Here is a 27,422-nt window from a genome sequence, read left to right on the forward strand (position 1 = left end):
AGGCATGCCTTATGCCTTCCAAATATTCTGGCAAAAAAACAAAAACAAAAAACCACTCTGTAGGCTAGGTACTACAAGATTCAACTTTACATTCCTGTGAAGGGTTGTACCTAAGAGTTAAAATAGGTTTTCACTGAGCAGACTTTCAAGTAAAAGTTGCTTTTAACAGAGAAGGAAATGACCGTGCATATTTGTTTTATTAGTAAAGAGTAGAATTTTGTGATTTATATTTGTCAGTTTCTTTATGACATAATAATTTGTGTTGATTTTTAAACATTTCATGTGAAAAATCTTAGCATCTGTAATACATCTGCAGAAGATGCATTCTTCATAAGTACTGCACAGTACATCACAGGCAGTATCCTCATTTTTTTCATAGAGGTTGTATGTGGTTCCCTTTGATTATGGCACACGATAAATGTGGTATCGAAACGTGCTGTAATTTGTGAAAACTCTTGTACAAAAGTAGATAAGTAAATAAAAGAAGGAAGTTGAGAGCTTTGAGAAAAATAGAAAGGAGGTGAATTGCAAGTTAAACTTTTTTAAATCAAAACTGATTGTATTGCTTTTTGCTTAATTAAACCCCTCAGAAGTGTGTGAAACATTGTTATGGCTGAAAAATTGTTAATTTGTAAATCACAGGGACAAAGGGGCTCTACTGCAACTTTAAAGTTTCCATGCACGTAAATGTCAATAGAGTGCCTTCTCCATCATCAGCACTAAATTCACATTGATGCCTCTTTTCTTCTCCGTATTGATCCTTCCATGAGAACGTAGATTTGTATCTGTTAATTAATGCGTCCTGAAACAGCGTTTGTATTAATCAGGCAGATAAGAAAAATTGGATGCCTGCACCCTCATGACAACCGTAAAAGTGCTGGCCCTGATAAAATCGTGGATGGACCTCAATAAAAAAGTTCCTCCTTCCACTCAATAAACTAATCATCCTGCTTTTAATTATTCGGCAGAAAGATGTGTGGAGATTGGAGAATGTGTAAATCTATTTACTAACAGCAGTGTCTGGAAGGGAGAATAGGGCTGTCACAGGACGGTGCTGCAGGCTACATTCTCTGTCCATCTGCTACTGCAGAAAAACTGGTTCTTGAGAGGAGGGAAAGGAACAGAAACATGAAAGCTAATTGAAAGCATACATTCCTCCTTATGACTTTTCAGATGATTATTTCCTTTCCCTTTCCATCTTATTTATTTTAATCACAGATACGTTATTCTCCTTTTTTACCTCTTCAAGGTTCTTCTTGTTTGCTTACTTTTTGTTGGATTTGTTTTGAAGGCAGGGAACTACAGTTCTATCACGGGGCACAAAAGACTGTATGAGAAAATGAAAACCAGAGAGAGAGAGCGAGAGCAGCCAGTTTTGTGTTTCCGTTTTTATGGATTCTTGCTGCTTTAGATGGATTAATAAAAAAACATAGTAGGTTTGTTGCTAATATGTAGCGGACGCCTGTGTAAATTCGCCGGTTTATGCTATATTCTTACTGGAATGTAAATCCGACTTTCAAAACAGGAGGGAAATGTATTTAAGTAGAGTCAAATGACAAAAAGACTGTTCTTGCAGCAGGAACCCTGTCAAAGAACATGTAAGCAGTTCCATAAACAAGTATATGGAAGCTTCAGACATGTCCTAAGACCCCCTTAAGAAAAGCTTGACTAATCCCCTTTGATGATTTTATTAAGTACTTGTGGTTGATGGTGCCAACTGGCAAACTAGTACATTTCACCAACAGGCCAGGAAATCATTTCCTCTCCCATATTGTTCTCTAGCTCCTAATGTGATTGGGGATATTAGCAGTTTGATATAATAAATGAACAGCTACCGTAAACAAGAAGTTGAAAAGGTAAGGCAGTAAAGATTTTTGCCCTTAGTGATCCTATTAGGAAAGAGAGCAGGACAAAAAAAGAAGGCAAAACTTAAATTCATTAAGAGACATTATTAAATTTTCTCTCTCCCTCTCAGAAATGATGGTGTGATTGCTATTCACTTGGCACTTTAATGTGCCATCCTGTTATTTCAGCAACCGTAGTAGAGGCAGAAGCCATTACAGAAGTAATTAGCGTCTTTTCTGAAGAGGATAGGCCTTACTTCTCTTTCTGCTGAGGTTGAAGTTCAAAGCGCTCTTTGCTCATTGTGATAATCACCTTAATTCTATTAAGGCATAAAATCTTTCCTCTTAAAAAAGTTTTTTTTGAAAACATGCTCCTTGGTTTAAAGGGGGCCTCTGAAGACATTAGTTCATTCTCCTTACAGCAGTGATGAACAGAACTAAGCTTCTGCTAATAAAAGCGCTTTGAACCTAGGTTTTTTATTCTCTAACTTGTTAGATGCCATCAGATCAGAGCCTCATAGCATTAGATTTTAGAATGTTTCTACTGAGAAGAAAAAGTGCAAGCCATTTTATGTTGTCGTTATACCTCCTCAGAATTAATACATCTACAGAAAATGCATACAAATTCAGGCTTGCTTCTAACTTTTACCTTGATTAGAAACCCTTTAATTGTATGCTGATTGATCTTGCAGAGGGGGAGAGTGGAATCCATATATATCGATTCATAACTTACATAAAAACAAAACAAAAAGGGAAAGTTGGAATGCAGAGTTATGGTGCATTTGAACCTAGTTAATATTTTTCCCCTGCCCCTTTTTTGCTGTTTAGGATTCTCCACTTTGTCTCTGGCTGACCAGATGAGCCTTCTGCAGAGTGCTTGGATGGAGATTTTGATCCTGGGCGTAGTGTACCGATCACTTTCTTTTGAGGATGAGCTTGTCTATGCTGAAGATTATATTATGGATGAAGACCAGTCCAAATTAGCAGGCCTTCTTGACCTCAACAATGCCATCCTGCAGCTGGTAAAGAAATACAAGAGCATGAAGTTGGAGAAAGAAGAGTTTGTCACCCTCAAAGCTATAGCGCTTGCTAATTCAGGTTGGCAGTTTGTCATGATGGTTGCTACATTTTTTTTCATGTCACTTTTTTCCTTCCCATATGTCTTCTGCATGGTTGTTCTAAAGAATGTTTAGGAATAAGTAATTCTTAATCGGACCTTCAGTTTTTGTGGCTATTATATGGAAAGGCTATAAACAAGGTAGTTCAAATTAAGGAAGTTCTTTATAGTTTTAAGTCATTGTGGAACATATTCCTAATGCAGTAAAGAATAATACACTGGATAATTTGGAAGGTATTACACAAGCAGAGATCCTTTCAAATGAATATAGACGTTATTCTACTAAATCCATTTCATAATCCAGATAAGACTAATCATTTCACTTAAACTGAATAGAATGGATGGATGCATGACTATATGCATTATATGATTTCCTTGAATACAGCTATTAAATGTATTGGTATGGTGAACCCAGAGTTGGTTGCAGGGGGGGAAATCTCTGTTTCATCTTAGGGCTACACTTTACCATATGAATCCTCTATTATTATGGTAAAGTTTCACTAAAAGATATTACCTGTGCAGAAGGGGTTAAGAATTACAGAAAGTATTTTTTTCTCTAAATTTGAATGTAAAAGTGCTGAAGCAGTGAACAGTGTCTGATAAGTAAAAATCGTTTGTGCTTTGTTGTTTTTCCTTTTGTCTCTCCCTAATGCTTTATTATGGTCTTAAGTCCCTTTTATCATTTGCATAAAGTTCAGGATAGATCCCTCTTTAATGACGTGCCGATCATTAGATACCTGTGTGTCAATAACGTGCTCTGATGCTATGTACCATTGACAGTCACACCGTGCCCCTCCATCTGCTTTTGTTTTGACCCTATCTTTGAACTTTATCTTGGTTGCTGGCCAGTAGTTTTCCCTTTAATTACAAGAAGGAAACTGTCAATAAAATCTGTTAAATGGGATGCAATGAGTGGCTTGAATGGGCGGACGGCTATTTGTTCAAATTCTGCAGCATTCAAGGTATTGACAGTTTGTTTTCTGGGGCCATATGTGACGATCAATCTCAGGCTGGGCTCAGCCGCGCTGAAAAATGAAAAACCAGATTGCTTTTGCTTACTTGTGGATGACGCCTTGTGATTTGGCGCGGTCCTAGTGAGATGAGACCTTCTGCCCAAATTGCCCCCCTGAGAGTCAGGACGCGTGACTGTTTTTAGAAATAATTTTTTAATTGATTTTGTAATTAACAGTTCATCTACTATATTGATGCATGAATCCTCAGATTGATAGGAGGGAAATTGTTTTCAACAATGAAGTTGTACTTTCCTATTTGTCTTTGTAATGGTATTTAGCATTTTCCATTTTTAATCGGAAATATAATTCAAAAAATGCAAAACCAAAACACCATTTGTTTCTTTGTAAAATATCCTCCATCCCCTTATTGAATCTTCATCATTTGTATGTGTCCTTTTTATTTAACCTACACAGAATGGTTCTGGTGTGCCATTCAATGATCAAAGTCTCTTTTTGTTTGGAAGATGATTTATTTTAGAGCAAGCTGAAGATAGAGGTCAAAACACTTCACAGCTATAGGAAAGGTATCCCCCAAGATTTTATTCCAGGTGCAGAACACCAAAGTTATGCTCATGTAGGGGTCTAAATTGAGAAGTTTTATTATTTTATTTATTTTTGCTATTTTATAATTCTAAGCCTGTTTGATTAAGAAACAATTCTATAGGTTATTCAGTAAAAAAGGCATGATGGATAGCTGCGTAAGATAGCATCAAAAACGTGTAGTTATACATGCTACATATAGTGGACCAAATTCATCTGTAGCTTATGTTACTGCAATTCCCATCAACTTCAATGGGAATTACATCCAGGATAATGTGAATAAATATAGTGCAGTGTATTAAAATTCAAGGCAAGTTTAAATGAAATCATTTCCTCCCCATATTTTAATAAAATTATATGGTGACTTGAAACTAAACTATTGTGAAAAGGATTTAAAATGCATATCAGCCACCTAACACCAACTTGGCTTTGTGTAAACAGGGTATTTATATTGTTAGCACTAGACATTTTAGTTACTAAGGACCAAACTGTTGATCCTACACGCTCTTTAGCACATGAGTAGTCCCACTGAAGTTTTTACTTAAGCAAAACACACATTGACGTAAGCAGGAGTTTTATCTGAGCAGGAATTCAGGATTGGATTCTTCGAGTATAATTTTCTGGAAAAGGTCAGACCAACCTCTAAGTTTTAGTAGGTTGCACATGCAACTCAGGTAGTTAGATGTCAAACTTCTACCAATTACTATCTCACTAATTTGTAGGTGTGAATTATACTTACAAAATTACAAGTCATTACAGAAAATCAAACCCTTAGTGTTTCGATTGCAAATTCTACTAAAAGTACAGTATAAGCTTTTTCCTAGACAAAACAGAGTAGTTCAGTTTTATGTAACCATGACCTTGATTAATGTAAATGCAACTATAGTAGATATCCTAGAGTGAAATGCAATTATAAGAATAATCATGTAGTAATTTGGTTTTAAATACATTTTGTTGTTGTCACATCTTCTTTCTTCAAGCAATTCTAGTGTTATTCAGATATTTGTTCTCCCAACTTAACATTAATGGACTCATATTATATATCTGTAGGGAAAAAAGATCAAGTACCACAAGGAATCTTACAGATTTCATATGTTTCTGGCTGATCTATCTTGTCTAAAAAGAATCCCATGTTAACTCTAATGTAAATAATAGACAATAAGGGGTTTCTGACATAGTATCTGTATTTAGTGATTTATGAGTCAATGTCATACCATTTTCATTGCTGGTATTCAGAGGCAGAAAAAAGAAATTGTGGATTTTCTTAACCTTGATTGGACTCTGTTTTTAATAAATACCACAAGCTCTTTCTGTGGACTGACAAATCTAAGTGTCATAAAATACCAAATCTTTCAATATTAAGTTCTCCTACAGTGTATGCCATTGATACCATTAAAATTTCACCATTTTCCATCAGTTTCTGTAGAATGGTATCTAAGATACCACCATTATTTCCTATACTAAGAACAGAGGGGAAATTTTGTATTTCAGGTAGCACTGTGTGGTAACTATTAGCAAGTTTTCACTTTGGAATGATGACCATTGTAGTTCTGCTTCTATAATTTTCTAGACATCATACTAAGTCTGTAATTCTCATTTAAAGAACAATCTTTTATAGGTATTGGTAAAAACAGAATGCATTTAAAGTCTGGGAAGAGTCTATAGTTTATCTACATAACAGCATAAATGTTTTCACATTTTGTACACACAGTTCAGCCCTGTGTACAGTCATGATTTCAGTAATTCTTTTTTGACCTGCAGTGCTTGATATGACATTCATCTAAATTAACAGCTTAGTTTTAAACATCTGGCTTGATTCAATAATAATTAATGCACTCTTTATGCTTTAATACCAGAGAAGAGACTTACTATTAATGGTTGTCCTATCAATATCACTGTTCCCTTCCTTCCTTACAAGCACACATAAAGACAGACAGGTACCTCAAAATGACTGCAAGAAAATTCCATGTGTTCAACTGTACACTGCTCAGTGGAATCAATCTGGCACCAGTGAGCACTTTGTTTACTCACACAGAAAAACTACTGTGAACATTTTCCAAAATATTCATGTTCCAATTAGTTTCTCAGATGTTAGGAGAGGTGAAATGTTTGCACAGTGTGTGTGTGAGTGCATATACACAGATTTACTTGTGCACACACACACACACACACATGCTTTATGGTAGCATGATGTGCTTTTGTGTATTGATTAATACCAAATAGAGAGATCCAGGAGAGCAGTTTTTTGGAATTGCTTAATCAGTAACAACCTCAACTAGACTGTACCTTCAGGCCAGAATTTTCAGAAAAGCTCAGCATCCACAGTGGGGTCAGACTTTTCCAGAATAGCTCAGCTCCCATTTAAGCACCAAAGGAAGTGACCAGCTTTTCAAGAGTTCAGCGGGATTGAAAAGCTGGCCCTTATTTAGGTGCCTAAATGGGAGTTGAGCCCTGAAAAATCTGAGCACTATTGAAAATTTGCCCGTACATCTCAGCACTGGGTGCATAGTTGCTCCATTTCAGAGGCAGCTGAGGGACCTTTCCTGCTCCCCATTATGACCAGTGTTCTCCTACTTGATCTAGCCCTAAAGAAGAGCTCTTTTAATACCCCCCATCCCAAAAGAGAGAGAGAGAGAGAGAATCAAGGAGTCTGTTATACATCATAAGACAGACAAATATTGATATGAATGAAGTTACACACCCACTTATGCCAGTGGCAAATTTGGCTCATATCTAGGATTTAATTTGTCAAACTTTACCTTCACCTAAATTACATACTCTGACCAGAGGCTTGTTAGTGTTAAATAGTGTTCCTATGTAAATGTTAATTGGAAGAACAATATAAATTTCCTATTCCATGGAATCTATATCTTATTTTAGGCCCAATTTTGACTGTAGCTATATGGTATACTGAAGCAGACTATATCTAATTTCTAGTGAAGCCATCTTTTATAGTTGTATTTTGTCCATTGTATTATTATTTCCATTAGCATTGAAATTAGTTTGTAGATTACATATAAAATCTGTATTGATGTCATTGTTACTATACTAGTATTTCTTTTGCTTATATAAATAGCAAAATATGTGGGACACCACTTTAAAAAACATATTGGAAATTGCTAGTATTGTAAGCGTTTCCTGATACATGAATGCCTTTTCTGCCTCCAGTTCATTTTCCATGTTGTCATCTAGGTGTCATTCACAATTTGTAGAGATGTGTATGTTTGCCACCATTTGTTAGAATTTTATTATTTAATAGACTTTTCTCTGGCACTTCAGTCTAGTGTCCGAGCACCTCTCGTGTGTTAATGAGTTTTTCCTCATATCATTATGAAGTAGGCAGGCATTATCCCCGTTTTACAGATTAGGAAACTGAGGTACAAAGAGGTGAAGTGGCTTGCCCAATCCTGTGGCAGCACTGGGAATGGAACCCCAAGTTCCTTACTCCCAGTCCAGTGCCTTCACTGAAAGAGACTATGATTCCTCTGCCAAGCTATATTAACCACAGTAGCAGAAATAGAAATGCTTATGTTCACCCGATTTTTCTACTGCAGAGCACAAGAACTCTCATTGGTTATTACAGCCATTACCTGTATCCTGCAGCGGAAGAACAGGACCCTTGATGTCATTCATGCAAATTTGTCTTTTTTTGATATCTTGTCCTATTACTCAGTCTTGCAATCTCCCCTTCTCCAGACACTTTGTACCTCTCCTTGGTAGATGTCCCGTCTGCTTATTCATTGTCCTGACCCTGTGCTTCCTTTTAGAATGTAGGTAAAAGAAAAGACAATTTACCTCCTTTTTAAAATTTATTTTAATCCCAAACTTACTGTTTTTTCATGACACCATGAATTAAAGTATTTCTTGAATTCATTTTTACAGTCTGTGTGTTACACTGTCACCACCTTTAAAATATTCTCTCTACCGTACATCAAGGGTACATCTATATGGGGATAAAAACCCTGCTGCGGCTGGCCCAGGTCAACTGACTTGGGCTCATGGGACGTGGGCTGTGGGGTTAAACTTTGCTGTGTAGAAGTTCCAGATCCCAGAACCTGGGCTCCAGCCCAAGCCTAGAAGTCTACACAGCAATTATTCAGCCATGGAGCCTGAAGCCCACAAGCCTGAGTCAGCTCTATCTGGGCCGCATGTAAACCGTTTTAAGGATTCAGCTTTCATGTCTCTACTTGAAAGTAGACCAGATCAGTGCATTCCCTCTGTGTTGATTGAAATTCTGTTTTCTCTCCGTTTGTTATACTTGCCCTAGCTGTCCTTCTTGGGGTACCAGAACTTCTTTATTTGTTTCTCTTTAATTTCCCTTGTATATTCTGGCTGAGAAGTTCTGCTTCCCAATGTTATTATCAGATACAATCCTATCTTCAAACCAAGTATTCTGCTTGTCTACATTCCCATATCCAGCCTCAGGCCTGAGACTCAGGAAATCATCTTTATTCAGGAAGGATGCTTTATCACATACTCAAAATTAAGCACAGGTTTAAGTCCTAATAAGGATGGGCTGAAGCACGTGTTCAAGTGCTTTCCAGAAGTCTTAATGATGAAGATTTTTATCAGCAGACACCAGATAAACCAGGAATACAGTTTGTTTCATGGTTATAAAGAATCTCTTTCAACTTCTAAAAAATCTTTATTTTTTTACATTTTGGGGGCTATATTACCTTTTTCTGAGTTGCAGTACTCATTAAATGAAATATAGATAATGCAGCGCGCAAACACTTTGCAAAGTTTGCAAGTTTCCCTGTGCAACTCTGTCATGCATCTCAATCCCAACATGCAGTAATTTTTCCGTTTCAGAACAGCGCACCCCTCGGTAGATACTGCAAATGGTGGAGATCTGTGCAATATTGTTTTGGTTCATTAATTTCAGTTAGAGAAGAGAATCAAGCCACCAAATTCATTTTATTTGAGACATAATCCAAATTTAGATTATGCTGTCTAGAGTTGCATTAAAAGCACTATAATTACTGTTCTACTTGTTCTTGATCTCATCAAATTCTGTCAGGATCTTACAACTGCTGAACTTGATTGTATCCATTTTTGACTTGTGAATTACTTAGTTATACAGAACCATCAGGATAGCCCGGTGGTTGCTTTCAGTCAAGTTTCTCCCCGTAGTTGTTGATGTTTTCTTCTGTATCATATCTTGTGAGCATCTGAATGTTTCTGATCACTGCTGCATAATCCCTTTAATGTTGCTTTATTCATGCTACTGTTTTCTTGCTTTAGATTGACTCTGTTTTTTTTAAATGCAGAAATGCTTCATTTGAGGTCCATGTGTTTCATCTCTTCCATGTTTCTTCCTAGTGATATTAAATACATAAACAGTACAAAGTACCATTTTAGAGTGGTCTCTTTCCCGTCATTTTAGGTTCATGCCAAACATTTGCTAGTTTCCATGCTCTGTGGTGTGTCCCGGATTATTCCTGGGTGGCCAGATGTTTGTTTTCTGCATTTGAGATGAACTCTGAATTTTAAACAAGGTAGATGGTAATCTGAGTTGGTATCTGGACTTTGTAGTGTTTTTCTCAGATGAGAGATCTAGTTTTCTCTCTTTTCTGCACAATGATCTAATCAATCAGGTTTCTGTGGAGCTGATCAAAAGAGGTCCAATTGTATTTTCCCTTGCTGTGACGGGGAAACAAAGCATTTGCAAGGATAAGATGATTCTCAAAGCAGAGCTCAATGAGTCGATGTCCTAATTTGTTGATTTTACCTTATTTCATTGCAACACTCTGATCAACAACCACTTTCACCACTTCAGTGCTGAAATCCCTTGCTCTGAGCAGAACATAGTGTTTGACATAGTTTGATAATGAGTTCCCGTGCCTGGCTGTAGAAATCTTCAACCTCACCAATCTGTGCTGCTTTTTTGCAGGTCATTTAATATCAAAATCTGCATACTTCTGAATGACAACACATCCTCATGTCCCTGTTTAATTTAATTGTTAAATCTAGGCACTGGTTTGAAAGGATTTCACACCTGGGTGTTGATTTCTACCATTTCCCTTTGGAATGGCAATTGTAATATGTCCAAGGGGGGTCTACTAGGAAAATGATTTTTCTAATCTTATTTTCACAGGTTCACTTTCCTGGCACAGGTAGAGCATTTAAAATGTTTATATTTAACATCGAACTATTTATTATGTTATCTGATATATTAAGCCTTTCTGGGTGTCTACATAGCCTCTGTGTTCCCTTAAATTATAATAATTCTTATTGACCTCATCATCACACTCACATAGACAGGATTTGTCAACGATACATTAATCTTTTCTGGATTCAGTTGTAGTTTCTGTATCTGCCACTTTATATTTAGTGAAGCTATTTCTTTTTACTTTTGGGGGGCCAGTGCAACATTCCAGACCATTTTCCTTATTTCCAGAAACAAATGCCAGCCTGATTAAGATCTACATTCATTTAATACCCGGAATGAGACATAGAGCCAAACTGCAAGGCTGGAACATGAAGAAGGATCTTAGTCGAGATTAATACTTTCCTGAGCAGTCTGCCAGCTGAATCATGGTCTAATTAAAAAGCACAGATTTAGTGAATTTGCATTTAAGTGTTAGCAGACTCTCGGATGAGTAAAACTGAAATCATTTTGAATCTTTTCTCTAAATGGGAAGTTAAATTATAGTAATTCAATTAAATCATTTTAAAATCTTTCAAGCTAAATCAAAGCCTTTATAGAAATCTTAATAGCTGTTTGTGAAAATATCTCTGCTATTTGTTCTCACCTCATTTCCTGTGACATACTTATATGTCTCCCAAGGTGCAGCTGCCCAAACTCTGGCCCATGAACCACTGGCTGCCTACAGAGTACACGCAGGTGGCCCTTTGGAGAGTTGGCTGGTCACTTTGTTTCCCACTGCCAAATTGATTTAAAAGACAGCAAAAAATACATTGCTACTATTACTTTTCCATGTAAGCAATTGCTCTGTATACCCCAGGGATGCTGTATGATCATCGATGGGAAAGGAGGGGAGCCACAAGACAATCCCTCTCTTACATTGTAGTCTGCACTGTGAAGAAGTTTGAGAACCTGGGGTGTAACAGCTATGTCATGTCACAGATTCTGATTCGCTTTCCACCTTCATTTTTTCTGTCTGTGTTTTTTTTTTCCTTCTCATAATCAAATTCAGTGTGAGGGAAAAAATGTACAGGCAGCAAGCATTCGTAAAGTCATATGGCCAGAATTTAATCTGAGCTACACTGTTACAGATCTGCAGGATCACCACTGATTTCAATGAAAGTCTTCCACTCTTCTGAGGAAAATATTCCAAATCCATATATCTATGCAGACTGCCACACATCCCTTTGAAAATTCAAACTTCACATCTGCTGCATAAAACAAAAATCTACCCAGTTATGAATAATCTGGACAATTTTGCAGAGGGTAGAAATTGGCAAACATTTAGTGCCAATTTCTAGAATGTTATGGCCTCCTTTTGCTCCTCTAATGGCACAGAGAGGCTGGAGAACAGATAGATTTGGCAAGCTGAATTTCTCTGACATGGAAGAGCTCTCAGCTGGCACACAGCCAGAATACCCAGCTCCTACACCAGCTTCTAAGCATAGCCCTAGTGAGGGCATGGTGGGGCATAGTCTGCACACACTGTGATTTAGCAATCCATGGTTGATGGACAGTTCCTTGGGGACTGTTATTAGCCAGCAGAATTTAGAGCAGCCCCCACATTGCTCTAAAATTCCATTAGGAATAGCCTAAGCCCAGCCAGAGAATCAGGGATCTGTAATTAGAAACTTGGAACAGCAGAGAATCTGGCTGTTGAAATGCAGTGTAAATGTTTGCAAAGAAATCACTTTAAATAGAGTCCAGTGGATGGTCAAGAAGTGTTTGTTTATGAATGTTGAATTCAGTAGAGTACTCCGTGTCAGTAGAGTACTCCGTGTTTACACCGGTATAGTTAAGATCAGAACCTGTGTGTGTGTTTGTGTTATATTCTATACTCCATGATTTACCTTTCATTGTCACAGGTAAATAGAATTAACTAATTAGTTCTATACTAATACTAAAGAGGTGAAAGTTGAAGTTGTTGTTACAAAAGTAGCAAAAAGGGCAGATTTGGATGATGGGAACAGTGCTGAAATTTTACTGATTTTCCTTTTTAAGTGTTTTAATCCTTACCCCCTTCTTTATATACTTTGTTTTTGTTTTTCCCTTTTTATTTTTTTAGACCTGACCACCTTGGTGCACGGTATCGTATCTCAGCGGTGTGTGCGTAGCATATCTAACTGCATGCTTCTTAGGGCATGTATTCTCTGAGACCTAGAATTATTAAACATGTAAAACCCCCATAGGATTCCATTATATGTCACTAACACGTAAACTGTCATCAGAATCAGTAAAATGTGCTAAATGATCCAAACTTGTCTATAATTGTCTGTTTCAGAGCAAGAGCTATAACTTTTTTTTTTTCAGTTTGCAGCTTTCTTTCAAGATGGAACATGAACCTTTCTTTGTTAACCTCTGTCAAGGTTCCTCCCCCACTCTGAACTCTAGGGTACAGATGTGGGGACCTGCATGAAAAACCTCCTAAGCTTATCTTTACCAGCTTAGGTCAAAACTTCCCCAAGGTACAAAATATTACACCCGTTATCCTTGGACTGGCCGCTACCACCACCAAACTAATACTGGTTACTGGGGAAGAGCTGTTTGGACGCGTCCTTCCCCCCAAAATACTTCCCAAAACCTTGCACCCCACTTCCTGGACAAGGTTTGGTAAAAAGCCTCACCAATTTGCCTAGGTGACTACAGACCCAGACCCTTGGATCTTAAGAACAATGAACAATCCTCCCAACACTTGCACCCCCCCTTTCCTGGGAAATGTTGGATAAAAAGCCTCACCAATTTGCATAGGTGACCACAGACCCAAACCCTTGGATCTGAGAACAATGAAAAAGCATTCAGTGTTTTACAAGAAGACTTTTAATAAAAAATAGAAGTAAATAGAAATAAAGAAATCCCCCCTGTAAAATCAGGATGGTAGATATCTTACAGGGTAATTAGATTCAAAAACCTAGAGAACCCCTCTAGGCAAAACCTTAAGTTACAAAAAAGATACACAGACAGAAATAGTTATTCTATTCAGCACAATTCTTTTCTCAGCCATTTAAAGAAATCATAATCTAACACATACCTAGCTAGATTACTTACTAAAAGTTCTAAGACTCCATTCCTGTTCTGTCCCTGGCCAAGACGACTACAGACAGACCCAGACCCTTTGTTTCTCTCCCTCCTCCCAGCTTTTGAAAGTATCTTGTCTCCTCATTGGTCATTTTGGTCAGGTGCCAGCGAGGTTACCTTTAGCTTCTTAACCCTTTACAGGTGAGAGGAGCTTTCCCCTGGCCAGGAGGAATTTCAAAGGGGTTTACCCTTCCCTTTATATTTATGACAACCTCTTATATACCTGTGTGCGTAGTGGTTTTTTCACATTGTCTTTTTTAGTAAGAGGTGTATTTCCCACATGCTGAAATTATCTGAGAAAACATGAATTAGTCGGAAATATGTATTTTATCTCTAGGATGGTAGTTCAGGTTCCTAGGCCTAATCCTGTAATTGTTACTCACTTGAGTAACCTTTACTCAAACAGATAATCCAATTAAAGTTAATAGAGCCACATGCTTCAACAAAAATTACTTTGATAGGTAAGAGTTGCAAAAATTAAACTCATGGCACACAGCCTGATAGACTGTTATCTTCTGTCGGATAAAACTGACAAATCAGGTTCTGTGTCAGCCATCAGGTATGTGATACTGCTTAATATAACAGAAGAAATAATGATATAAGTGTATTTTGGCTACTGGAAGACGTTTCACTTAGTCATCATTCCATCTGAAAAAAGAGTTTCGCTAAATAGTCAAAAATTAAAATCAGAGCTACAATGATATGAAAGTGGGTTTTAGATTTAATCCTAGAATATCAGGGTTGGAAGGGACCTCAGGAGGTCATCCAGTCCAACCCCCTGCTCAAAGCAGGACCGATCCCCAATTTATGCCCCAGATCCTCCCAAACGGCCCCCTCAAGGATTGAGCTGACAACCCTGAGTTTAGCAGGCCAATGCTCAAACCACTGAGCTATCCGTCCCCCCCTTCCCTCTTGAGGAAATGCTCTTATAATGCCATGGAATCACTACCCCACAATCAACCCTACTATAAGCTTGCACAACATCACTGATCTCCTTGAGTGTGCACCCATCTGCAGTAATGTTACATGTGGTTCATTCGCTAACTGAATAAGCAGCAAGGCCACAATTTGATTGAGTTAACCCCCATGATAAATACTATATAAGGCTGTGGTATTTTATCAGGCTCTTTTAAGATGGTGTGCCCATCTTTGTGTTGGTAACTGGAGGGGAGTGCCGATGGCTACTCTTCCTTTCACCACACTTCCTTTGACAACTGTCCTGGAGATCCAGCTGGTCTCCCCACAAAATCTAAGAATGCTTGCACACAAGTGCCTACCGTACTTCTGGTTAGAAGCCCTGGCAACGCCACTCATTCTACCTCAGAGAGTTGGGAGATTGATCTGGGATACCCCCTATCAGTCCACTGGTGATGGTATGTTGATACATGTTACAGAAGAAAAAATATTTCTTCCCCCCTTCATCTCCCAGCTGCTGAGAACAAGTGGCTATTAGGTCCCTGTGCTAAGTATTGAGTTGCCTTAAGTTTCAATCCTATTAGAAGATATAAGAAAGCAACTAAGAGCTAACATAGACAAAAAGAACAGGAAATTATTGTTTTATTATTATTATGTAACAAATTTCATCTCAGAAACAATATCCAGGCAATTTAGGAGCTAGGGAAGGATAATCAATTGCAAATGTTGTACCCAATCCCCATCATTGCCCTCAGGATAACATATCAGGTTCTCTCACCTTTACCCACTCTGAACCACTTCTTTCATGGACCACCTTCCCCCCCCAGAGCTCCCATTATTTATCTCTGACATTTCCTGCGGTATTTATAGTTAAAGGAAATAGGCATAGGATTATGACTATAAATTTAAAAGACACCCATTTTGTTGCAATGCTTTGGCTTCTTGATTATATCTCCTTGTTTTGTATCTGTGCTGTTTGGGGCTTTACATTTGTTTGGACTGAATCTCCCTTTGTTGCCTGCAGCTTCCACTGCTCAAATCTTTCCAGGTCACTTGGCAGTTCAGTTTGGTTCTTCCTGTGTGTTATGGTTAGGTCTCCTATTCAAATCTGATAACAGCTGGCAAAGACAGATATAGAGTAACCAGGCAAGATGCAGAGAGGCATTTGGTTTTTTTGTTGATTTTTTTAAAAGATTAATTGGCAGAAGTAACTTTATAGGATCCAAACTTTCTGGGCAGGCTACATCTAGCAGGATATGTAAGTGTTAGGAGGCAGGGACAACTCCAAACGCCACTCATATGTGCTGTGCAGACCACAGTTTGAGAACCACTTCATTAGAATCTATGTAAGGATGACTGGCTGGGAGGGAAATTTCCTTGCTAGCCCATGAGGGAGGAAAGAAAGAAGTCACATGCACACACACATCTTCCTTGTGTCAGCCAGCGTGAAAGCCCAATGGCTCTGTTTTTCTGATCAATGGCATCTCAGTCTGTAACCATGGAGATTGCCATGGATTGGTGCCACGCTTTTTGAAGGGAACCATTCTTGCAGACCTAGCAATACGGGCTGTGACTGAGAGGGGCTCTGCCCTTTCATTACTATTATGTCTGTGTAGCTAGAAAAATGACTATATGAAATTATTTATATAGTTGCATAGATAGTTTTTAACTTTTTTTAGTTAACTTAGTTAACATAAACTTAGCACTTTTACAGATAGCAATTACATGTGTATAATTACACAAGGAGACCCAAATATTCCCCTGAAGGTCAACATAGAAATAAGTGGGTAATTATCTAGCTTATCCCTAAAACAATATGGAAAATACTATGTAAATCCATGCAAATCCATCAATAATTATGGTACCGTTACTTATTCCAGTGCAAGTTACAGTCTAGAGGAGTTACACTGTAATTCAACAGTCTGGCACCCTAAACTGAAAACTGATGTTGCTCCTTTGTTTTGCAGACTCAATGCACATAGAAGATGTTGAAGCAGTTCAGAAACTTCAAGATGTCTTACATGAGGCTCTGCAGGATTATGAGGCTGGGCAGCATATGGAAGACCCACGCCGAGCTGGCAAGATGCTGATGACTCTTCCACTTCTGAGGCAAACCTCCACGAAGGCCGTGCAGCATTTCTACAACATCAAACTGGAAGGCAAAGTCCCCATGCACAAACTTTTTTTGGAAATGCTGGAGGCCAAGGTCTGACTAAAGCATCATGGGCCTTCCCATCATGCTCATTGAAAAAAAGGGAAAATAAACAGGATACTAATGGCAAAGAAACTTAGTGTTTGATTAAGGAAAAAAATGACTGCACTGATATTTAGCAGCAAGACTGTGAAGCAGCTTTCAACTCTTTCTTCTGTGTCTATCTGATGCAGTTTTCCTTTTCCCTTTTCTCTGTGTTCCTTTTCTGTTCTTTTATTTCTTCCTTTTCCTTTTTTTCCCCCTTTGCTGCTGAACTTTTTAAAAGAGGTCTCTAATTGAAGAGAGATGGAAGCCAGGCCTGCCAAAGGATGGAAATCCATAATATGGATGCCAGTGAACTTATTATGAACTATAATGTCCCCAGTGACAAAGGAATCAAAGAAAGAACCATCATACCTTGCAGTACAGTACAACATGATGAACTGACTGAATGCAGTATTAGATTTCATAGGAGCAGTCTCTAATTAGACAACTAAGCAACGATGCATCGGCTGCTTCTTATCATTGCATTTTCCATCTAGATCAGTTACAGCCATTTGATTCCTTAATTGTTTTTTCAAGTCTTCCAGATATTTCTTAGGTTAGCTACAATGTAACTTTTTCAGGGAATAGTTTAAGCTTTATTCATTCATGCAATACTAAAGAGAGAGAGAGAAAAATACTGCATTTTTGTGCTGGCTTGAACAATGATGAACAATAATGAAGGACAAATGAATCCTGAAGGAAGATTTTTTTAAATGTTTTGTTTCTTCTTACTAATGGAGATTTTTTTGTACCAGCTTTACCACTTTTCAGCCATTTATTAATGTGGGAATTTATCTTACTAAAGCAATAGTTGAAGGGAAGGTGCATATTATCACGGATGCAATTTATGTTGTGTGCCAGTCTGGTCCAAAACATCCAGTTTCTTAACATGAGCTCCAGTTTCTAACTAAATGTTCACTGACACAAAGGATTAGATTACACCTACAGTATATCTGAGTAGTCTAATGTCAAGTACAAATCTATAAAGATGGTAGGAGAGTGTGACTGTACAAGTGTACAGTTACTATGTGATTTCTAACTGATTCAGTTGTAAATGAATGAGATACTGCCTGTTACTTGCAAAATTATAAAGTTCTCACACAAAGACCTGTGAACCAATACTAGCTTAGAGGCAATAAGGCAAATGCCAATGTTTGCAAAATTAAGAAATCAGAGTAGTAGACTTCTGACCAAATTCAAGAATTTAACACTTCTACACTTTATTAATTTAGACTTTATTTTGTAAATTGCAATTTTTAACAAGTAGCTAAATCAATATATGTGCTTTTCAACCAGTATTGTCACAGCATGAAAGTCAGTCAGTTCCAAGACTGTTAAGAGGTGTAATCTAATGTATAAGCCAATTAGATGCCCCCAGAAAACTACAGTCGCTAAATAACCAATAAACAATAACCTCCATCCAATGCTATACCAATGTACCAGTGTTAGTAGCTGCTCCCTGTACTATGTGAACATCCTTATTCTATGTACACAGATGTAATTAAAATTGTAATCCTAACAAACAAAAGAAATGTAGTTCAGCTTTTCAGTGTTTCATGTTTGCTGTGCTTTTCTGAATTTTTATGTTGCATTCAAAGACTGTTGTCTTGTTCTTCTTGTGGTGTTTGGATTCTTGTGGTGTGTGCTTATAGACACAGGGTAGAATTAGAGACAATATTGGATGTACAATTCCTCAGGAGATTACAGTACTATATTCTATTCCTTACTGGTAATAAGGTTCTTCCTAGTAATAATTAAGAGATCGAAACTCCAAACAAGTACTCATTATGAACAGATACACATTGAAATCATAATATTTTCAAAGCAAGGGATAATTTCTGTAATAGTTTATTATAGAATACCAATGTATAGCTTAGAAATAAAACTTTGAATATTTCAAGATTATAGATAAGTCTAATTTTTAAATGCTGTAAATATAGCTTTTATTCAATCATCTCTCAGATGTTGTATTAACTCTCTCTGTGTTGTTGCAAAACTTTTTTGGTGCGGACAAGTTTCCAAAACTATTGCTACTTTGTGTGCTTTAAACGAATACAGTAGGCTGACGGTGCATCAGCCTTGTGCTAGAAAATACTGTGTATCTATCATTAGCTATATGGGACTATATTGTAGATTGTGTTTTCTCAGTAGAGAAGTGACTGTAGTGTGATTCTAGATAAATCATCATTAGCAATTCATTCAGATGGTCAATAACTTGAAATTTATAGCTGTGATAGGAGTTCAGAAATTGGCACATCCCTTTTAAAAATGACAAAAAAAAACAAAACAAAAAAACCCACAACTCCTGGGAAAAAAGGTGCTGATTCTATAAGATTATTTATATATGTAAGAGTGCAAAAATAAAAAAGTTTATTTTCCAGATAGTTTGTGCAGGGTTTAAGTTACTACTGTTCAATTACAGTATATATATATATATAAATATATAATATAAATGTTGTTTTTGCTGTATCACATTAAAGAACTTGGGCTTCAGGGTCAAAAGCCAATCAACTAAAAATACAAAACACACAAAAAATGGAGATGTGTTAAAGGCACACGGTGCAAACATGAGTTTTCATTTTTAGTCATTTTTTTAGAGCTGCAAAAGAACAAGTATCTCAAGACTGTAAAAACTTTAACTGAAATATGGCTAAAAGAACTGCACAGGCTTTATAATAATGTTCATCCTAAACCTAGCTGGAGGAGAGTTCTTTCAAGACCACTTACTTAATGTGAAGTGTTGGGAAAATTTCAAAAGGTGTCTGTTTTAGCCATAATGATTTAATTTCTATGTTTTTGCTTCATTTTTTTTTAATTTTTTCTTATTTAAAGCAATATGATTGTGTGACTCCCAGAAGTTACACATTTGTTTCAATCAGATCAGATTGTTGTATTTATTCCACTATTTTGCATTTAAATGATAACACAAAAAAGATATAAAAAATTAAAACTGCTATTTTTCTTATAGAAGAGAAAATGGGTGTTGGTGATTGTATTTTAATTATTTAAGCGTCTCTGTTTACCTGCCTAGGAAAACATTTTATGGCAATCTTTTCGTGCAAAGATCGCAAAAGGAGAAAAAAAATTAAACTGCTTATAATAATCCAGGAGTTGCATAATAGCCAGTAGTAAAATAACCATGTCTATAGCTGTAGATGGGCTTCACATCTGTAAAGCAATCAACTGTATATTTTTGTGATGTGTATCATACCGTGTGCTCCAACCAATGTCCATTTGTGTAAATGTATTTATTTTATATTGTATATATTGTTAAATGCAAAAAGGAGATATGATTCTGTAACTCCAATCAGTTCAGATGTGTAACTCAAATTATTATGCCTTTCAGGATGATGGTAGAGCAATATTAAACAAGCTTCCACTTTTGATTGCTTTTATTTTATTTTTTGTGTTGTTTTTTTGTTTTTCGTTTTTGTTATAAGAGTGAAACAAATCAATAAGCATTACCTTTTGTTACTTCCATTCAAAGAGTAGCAAGCATTATCCCTTTTCCCTTAAAGTAGAGTACAAGCATAAATAAATGCTATATAAAGCCTTGTCAAAATGAATTCCAGTGTGGTACAAGACATTTTGCATACTCTTAAATATGCAAAATGTCTCATAGCACATTAGAATTCATTCTGACAAGCCTTTATATAGCACTTATTTAATCTTAAAGCATATCCCCATCAACCTGCATTACTCAAAATCATTGCCTCTCTGTCAATGTCATAAAAGAAAACTTTCCCACTATTTTAAGATCATATTAATACCATCTAGAAGTAATTATTTGATTTCTCCATCAACAACTAAATCCATCATTCATTTCCTATGGAGGGGACTCCTTTTACATGTTCTGGGTTGGTTGGTTTGTTTGTTTGTTTGTTTAAAAAATATATTATTTGAACCAGCTTTTATGAATGGAAGTAAATAGTCATGGGAGCAATAATATAGATTGGTGTTAATGAAGAGCTCTGATAAGTCTTCAAGATCCAAAGGGGTTAAACGGCTTGGTTTAAAACTGACGGTAAACAGCCTCTCAGCCTCTCACAGTCTGAAAGGTTATAGCCCTTATTGCACAGGGTCAACCTGTGTTTCCTGTGGACCCTTCTGGAGCCATCTCAGAAGTGCTAATGTGTGCTTTTCTTGCTTTTTAGCCTATCTTCTTGATAGCATTTTGTCATTGTATGTGCCCAACATATTTCTCACCTTCAGTGCTGGCCATTCTCTGGAGACTTTGGCTGATGACAAAAAGGCTACTAAACTGAATGGTATTCAGGGACAAGAATTGTTTTAGCCATTAAGACAAGCTATCAGGATAGCTCTTGGTATTTTTGTATTGTGCAATCTTTTAAGAAGTAATGTGCCATTGAAAGACATGGGAAGGGGGAAATGGTACCTTCTACATTTTAACAATTCTAGGAAATTTCTCCTTGAATAAAGGAATGACAGAAAGAAATCAAAATATTTTTAAGGGTGACAGTATATAAAACTTGTCCTGGCTTGGCTTTTATTATTTGATTTTTGAGTTATTGCACACTTCAGGAGTATAATGCATCATCACAGCCTAAAATGGAGAGCAGCATTGTTTATAAAATATCATGCTAAAAAAATCAAAGTGAACTGTAATTTGCCATATGTAAACAACATGCCACTCTCAGACTTGCAGATGCTCCAGATTTGAACAAAATGTAATTGTATCTAGTCATTGGCTTGAAATGTTTGACTGTGAACATTTCCACATATAATTATAATCATAATTAGCACTTCTATACCATCTTTCAGCTAAGGATCTCAGAACACTTCACAAGCATTGATCAAGCCTCACACTTTCCCGGGAAAGGGAGAAATGGGGACTGTACCTTGCAGAGACCATTTCACACAACTGAAATGCAGCCACTTCTGGGGTGCACCATGGCAAACATTAACAGCAAACAACAACATTACACAGCAGTTTAGTTGAGGAAGTGGACAGCTATCCAATTGAAATATGTAAGTAGGCAGAAATATTTTTGTAAGTACCCATGGGGAAATTGGCCAAGCCATATTAACAACTCAGCTGTGAAAATAGCCCCTGGAACTTTTCAGAGGAAAAGTGATCAGGATCTTGATTTTTTAAATCTCATCCAACAGGTGTTATCTCCACCAGCACAGTCTCCACTGCTAAAATGCAAAGGGTTCAGTGCTGATTCTGGAGAAAAAAATGCCACTAATTGAGTACACGACTGAACGACACTCTGTTTCTCGCAGCATCTTGGATTCCCTTGGGAGATTCCCTTCCAAGTACTAGCCTGCTTCTACTTAACTTTTTATGATCTCATAGACTCACAGTAAAGGTGATACGGAACACCACCAAATAAGTAGCCTATATTCTCTCTAGATGATCCTTCTGTAGAAAAAGAAATGCTGTGGAAATCATGTATCAATCAATAGTTACATTATACATGCATTTGTGTATATGCTTGCTTAGTATGTGGTGCTATTGTTAAGGAAATACTCGTCCAGATTAGATAGATGTAGGAAAACAATGGATTCCTAAAGATAACAAACATAAGGAAATATTGTCTAGATAGGGACAAAAATACATGATGCATCAATCTTCTTTTTAGGTGCTACCCAGCTGTCTCTTCTGGTAATGCCCCATATAAGATATTTTTTTACAGGCTTTTGCTGCAAAATATCAAACCACTCCTTAATTTTTTTACTTAACCTGTGTTGGCTCTTCAAACTAAACTCAAGAATGGCACAATTTTAATCTGTTCTCTGAATTCTAAATCAATTTTTGATTACCCCTGTTTATTTTCCTTATCGGCATTTTCACTTGCACCTTTCCTTTACTTTGCATTAGGTCTCTCTAGTGGATTGTAGTTCTCTTTGATTTCACATGGCTCTTTGTTAATTACTATATCATTATTATATAGTCTGGCTGCAGTAGCTACATCACATAGTGTGTGTTTTTTACTGTCTGATACAATGTTGATTTTATGTGTCCAGAATACCTCTCTTCTAACATAGTCTACAAACTTTCTCCTCTCATTTGCTACAGAAATGTAAATGTAGAAAATGACATTGGTAGATTTGTTTGCCTTTTTAAAAATTTTATTCACAAGCATTGAAAGTGTTTATAGGTGGATTGATATATCTTGGTCATGCTAATAGTTGTCTTTGTTAAGGTTTCTGCCCATTCTTTCCTAGCATTCAAATTCTGAAACCTAGTTTCTTACAATGTTAATATAAAAAAGCAAGTAGCGGTAGATTGATTACACACAGCATCGTATTATTAAGCAGAACAGAAAAGAAGGGCATTTCAAAATATAATCCTCCTTTCCCAGGAGTATTTGTCTTGTTCTCCATGAAGTTAAAGGTCTGAAATAATGTGCCCATCAGGAGCTCAATGTTGCATGTCCATGCCAGTTGGTCCAAGGGCTTGTTATGATGGTAATGACCTGCTGAAACGTGAGCTTTGATGGCAACAATACAATTGCTACCAGCTCACCCGCTGGGAGAAATATTTTATTATTGTCAAATGCCCTCCACAGAGATTCGTTTTGCCTGTTCCTGTTTAAATTAAATTCAGAGCCGAACTGCATTATTATTTCTCTGGAGTATATTTGAAATAAACAACTAGTCTTCAAATTTAGGATTCCTGGCTAGTTTAAATTTTCTTATTAGCAGAAAAATTACAAGAGGTGACAACATAGCTGCAGGAATATGAGTATGGCAGCTGTACAAGAGATTTACACACTGAGCACATGGCCTAAAAGCACAAGAACTCCCTTCTACTTTACAGATGCCAGCCAAATTAATAATTAACTGTGCCATAAATTCTGCAGTCTCAAAGAATGATGTCCAATAGGAACAATGCTTTTCTGTGTCTTACTGTAGGAATTTTGTCACAAGACAACATGGAGGCTCTTCACGGAGGCGTGTTACTCAAATGTAAAAATCAGACTAAGAAACCAGTACCTGCCACTCCCTACCATAGCAGCTCAGTGAGTGACAGCATGACTTCTGAGACCTGAAGAAGAGCTCAGTGTGGCCCAAAAGATTGTCTCTTTTACCAGTAGAAGTTGGTCCAAAAAAGATATTACCTCATCCACCCTGTGTCTCTAATCGCCTGAGACCAACATGGCTACAACACTGCAAATAGCATGACTTCTGAGTCGTTTATTGCTGGTTGCCTGAGGCATAACTGCATCATTCTGCCAGCCCTGACTCACTGCGAGTTTTGCTACAGATTACACGGGCCAAGTTGCCCACTCCATCAACTAAACTCACATACAGGAAACTCCGAGTTCCCACTCTTGGAATTTCATTCAATATTCTTCTGTTGGGGAGTGGAGTTCCCATGCACACCTATGGAACTGCTCAAGAGATTGATGGAACTAAAATGTGCAAATAGCTGAGAATTTAGGACATCAGTCAGTAACACGGGGCTCCATACCACATCCTGACTCCATGGCACCACAGTGTGGTAGCTGCCAGCAATTCTTCTGCCAGGGGAGTGTCTACATTGAAAAACATGTGTTCTTAACTTAGGTGAGCTAACTTGCGTCAGCTAACTTGGGTTAAAGTAGAAGGGGAGACATGGTAACTTTGGTTAGCAGCTCATGGTCAACCCCAGGCTCCTCTATACGGTTTAACGTTTGCTGCTAAATCTGTTAAAAGCCAGGTTGATGGCTCTTCCCTGCAATCTTATCTGCAATAGCTAGCCTGAGTTAAGAACACACTTTTTTTTTTTTTCTGGGCAGTGTAGCCCTATACTGAGTCAGGGCTGTTGTATTCAGGTTGTGTAATTCTGGAGTGTTTGGAGAGGCAGGAGTAATAGTGCCACAGTGAGCCAGTCTTTCCCTAGCACTGCCCTGCTGAAGTCCCAACAGCACATCTCTCTTGCAGAGGGAATCCCCCTGGCTCATAGTGAGTGACTATACCACCCACCCACCCACACACACACACACTGCTCTCCCTTCCATAACTGGGGGGATTTTCTGCTCCGTTTTGCTTCCCTCTGCTCTGAACAGGGACCCAATAGCATGAGATTTATTGTTCTTTTCTAAATAATTTTCCTAGTAAACTCTGATTAGAGACCTGTAAAATTACAACTCTCAGCCTCTGCACAGTGTAAGCAGGGAGCTAAATGCAGTCATGGAGTAGTCTGTATAAATAAGGTGTCCTAATAATGACTGTTTGCATTTACTGAGCACCTTTTGTCCAAAAAAGTCAATGGGGGGGCGTGTTGTTATTTTTACTTGCTAGGTGGGTAAAGAGAGGCATTGGAAAGTTAAGTGCCTTGCTCATAATCATACCACAAGTCAATGGCTGAGTCAGGCCAGAATCCAGCTATCTGACATCCAGCTGTGCAATCTAAGCATTTAAAAATACTGAACCTCTGGTACAGGTACAGCACATCTCTGAAAAAGTCACCCCACACCATTTAGTTGTTCAGGTCTGGAAAGGATGAAACAGCTATCATTGTTCAGGTTGACTTTTCAGAGAAAGTATACAATGGTGATTGAAAGGGGTTAAAAGGAAAATATTTTTATAGGGCAAGAGAATTAAAATCACACTCTTAACACTCTCCAGTTCAATCTACCATGCTCTAGCTAATTTCACAGCTTCACTGGGAATGTCCACAAGGTGAGGGACTGTCAGTAAAAGGAAGTCAATAAGGAGGACACACTTCTGGTTTGCGGTCTCCAAGGTCTTGCAAAAGTGCCAGTTTTACTTGCCAGAGTTTAACTCTGAGCCTTTAGGATTCCTAGTTTCTCCCCATCCCATCCCCACAGCCCATGCTACTTCCAGGGAAGACTCTGTGTAACAGACTGATGAGCTTTTTAGTGACAATCATCCACTGAGCCCACCCTCCTGCCACCCAGACACGTTATTTCCCACCACCCTTGCTTCCATGTTCTTCAGAGCCTCACTGCACTGGGAAGAGAACAGGTAGGTTCACTCCATGTTCCCCTCCCCACCTCACCCCCATCTGAACATGCTTTGCATAATTTGTCCCTTAGAGTTCCGTTATTTAAAACCTCTCTATTAATAAATTGTATTGGACACATCTGAGCTTGAGTTACTACTTAGGAATACATATGGCGCGGCCTCCGAGAAGTTGGGTTGTAGCCTATAAGTGCCAGTATGTTCCTCCCTGCTTCATTCCCCACCCTCAATCAAATACTGAACCAGTTTGCATGGCATGCTAATGATTAGCCATTAAACACCCTCATGTAATTATGTTGTGGCTACTGTGTTTTGACCAACTTATAAAAGCTGCTCTAAGCACAAATGGTTTTTTTGTTTCCCAATAGCGATTTGCTGTCTGTTGCCATTAAGAACCTACACTTATCAAAAAACAAAAACACAAACGTGTGTAGCGACGTCCTATGGAAGGCTTTTATTATGGGATTCCCTAGACAGGTTAGGGACCCAACCCTGGGCTGTGCTGAGTGCTTCCCATGAGGCACTGAATACCCGCAGCTCCCACTGACCTTAACGGGAGCTGCAGCTGCTGCTCACCATGCAGCACCTAAGGGTAGGGGGCCCATGCCAACCTTACCAAAGTGCCAGAACACATTAGGGATGGGAGTAATTTAAGCGTTCCTGCTGCTTATATCTGTGCTCAGGCTACCAGACCACACCTCTCTGTTTCTTTAGAAAAAATGACCAGAGCAGAGGCATAAGTGTGTAATCAGAACTGGCACTAGCAACGTGCTGGACGAGAGGTTATGTGTGTCACTAAAATGCAAGTAGCAGGGAAAGGCTGATACAAATGCTGTAATCTCTGCATGGGGCACTGCCCCCATCAGTCTCACGTGATGCTCTAAAACCAGCCCTTGTTAACAAAGGCAGTACAGGGACAGGCATCTCATAAAAATCTGACACAAGTCTTGTTTCATGGCGAAAGTACAACTTTAGGGAGGGGATTAGTGCAAACCTACAGGGTGTGTTTTCCTTTGAGACTGGAAACCCCTTCACTGCAAGCCCTCTGAGACAGTATTGCTTGTCAATGGTTTCTGAAGCAGGAGGGCCAGAGTCTCTGGTATGGCTGAGTTGTGCTCTTGTAGTTTTAAGGCACCTTTGCTTTTCCTTAATCCCAAGGACATTGAGTTGGCCCAGTCCTCAGCATCTGACTACCTGTGGCACTTAGCTGTCATGCCAGCAGATGGGGATCAGCCACATGCAACAGCAGTTTGGCTGAGCCACTTTGCCCTCCACATGGGGAGCACAGGAGCAGCTTGCTGCACTAGCCCTGTGCGCTTGGGAGGTTTCCTCAAGGAGCGCTTTCCGATGAGTTTACATCTACATTGTGCCACAGGACCAGCCCAAAGCAACCCTAGCGAGGCCAGTGATTAAGCCCAGAGAGTTTTCTCATGATTAAAGAAGGAGCTAGGGAGCCAAGATTACTGATATGTATTCTCTCCTTTGCCCTTGCCTAGCTGTGTTATCACTTAATGTCTCTTTATTCTAGCTTGCCCATCTATAAACTGGAGATAAACGGGGAAAAAATGTGTCTCTGTTTCCCTTCTCCCTGTGTATT

At 38.1% G+C, this 27,422-nt stretch overlaps 1 protein-coding gene across 19 annotated transcripts in view; it reads left to right on the forward strand.

The window, feature by feature from the left end:
* ESRRG (estrogen related receptor gamma) overlaps positions 1-19,288 on the forward strand; it is a 542,942-nt gene extending 523,654 nt beyond the window's left edge. For all 19 annotated transcript variants that reach the window (XM_084624445.1, XM_084624444.1, XM_084624440.1 and 16 more), the window contains 2 exons: positions 2,673-2,942; positions 16,620-19,288. In XM_084624445.1, coding sequence (XP_084480571.1) covers positions 2,673-2,942; positions 16,620-16,864 — 515 coding nt within the window. In that variant the 3' untranslated portion in view covers positions 16,865-19,288. The remainder of the gene's footprint in view (positions 1-2,672; positions 2,943-16,619) is intronic.
* The last annotated feature ends 8,134 nt before the right edge of the window (positions 19,289-27,422 follow it).

Source organism: Lepidochelys olivacea (assembly GCF_965140295.1).
Source record: "Lepidochelys olivacea isolate rLepOli2 genome assembly, chromosome: 3".
Lineage (NCBI taxonomy): Eukaryota > Metazoa > Chordata > Testudines > Cheloniidae > Lepidochelys > Lepidochelys olivacea.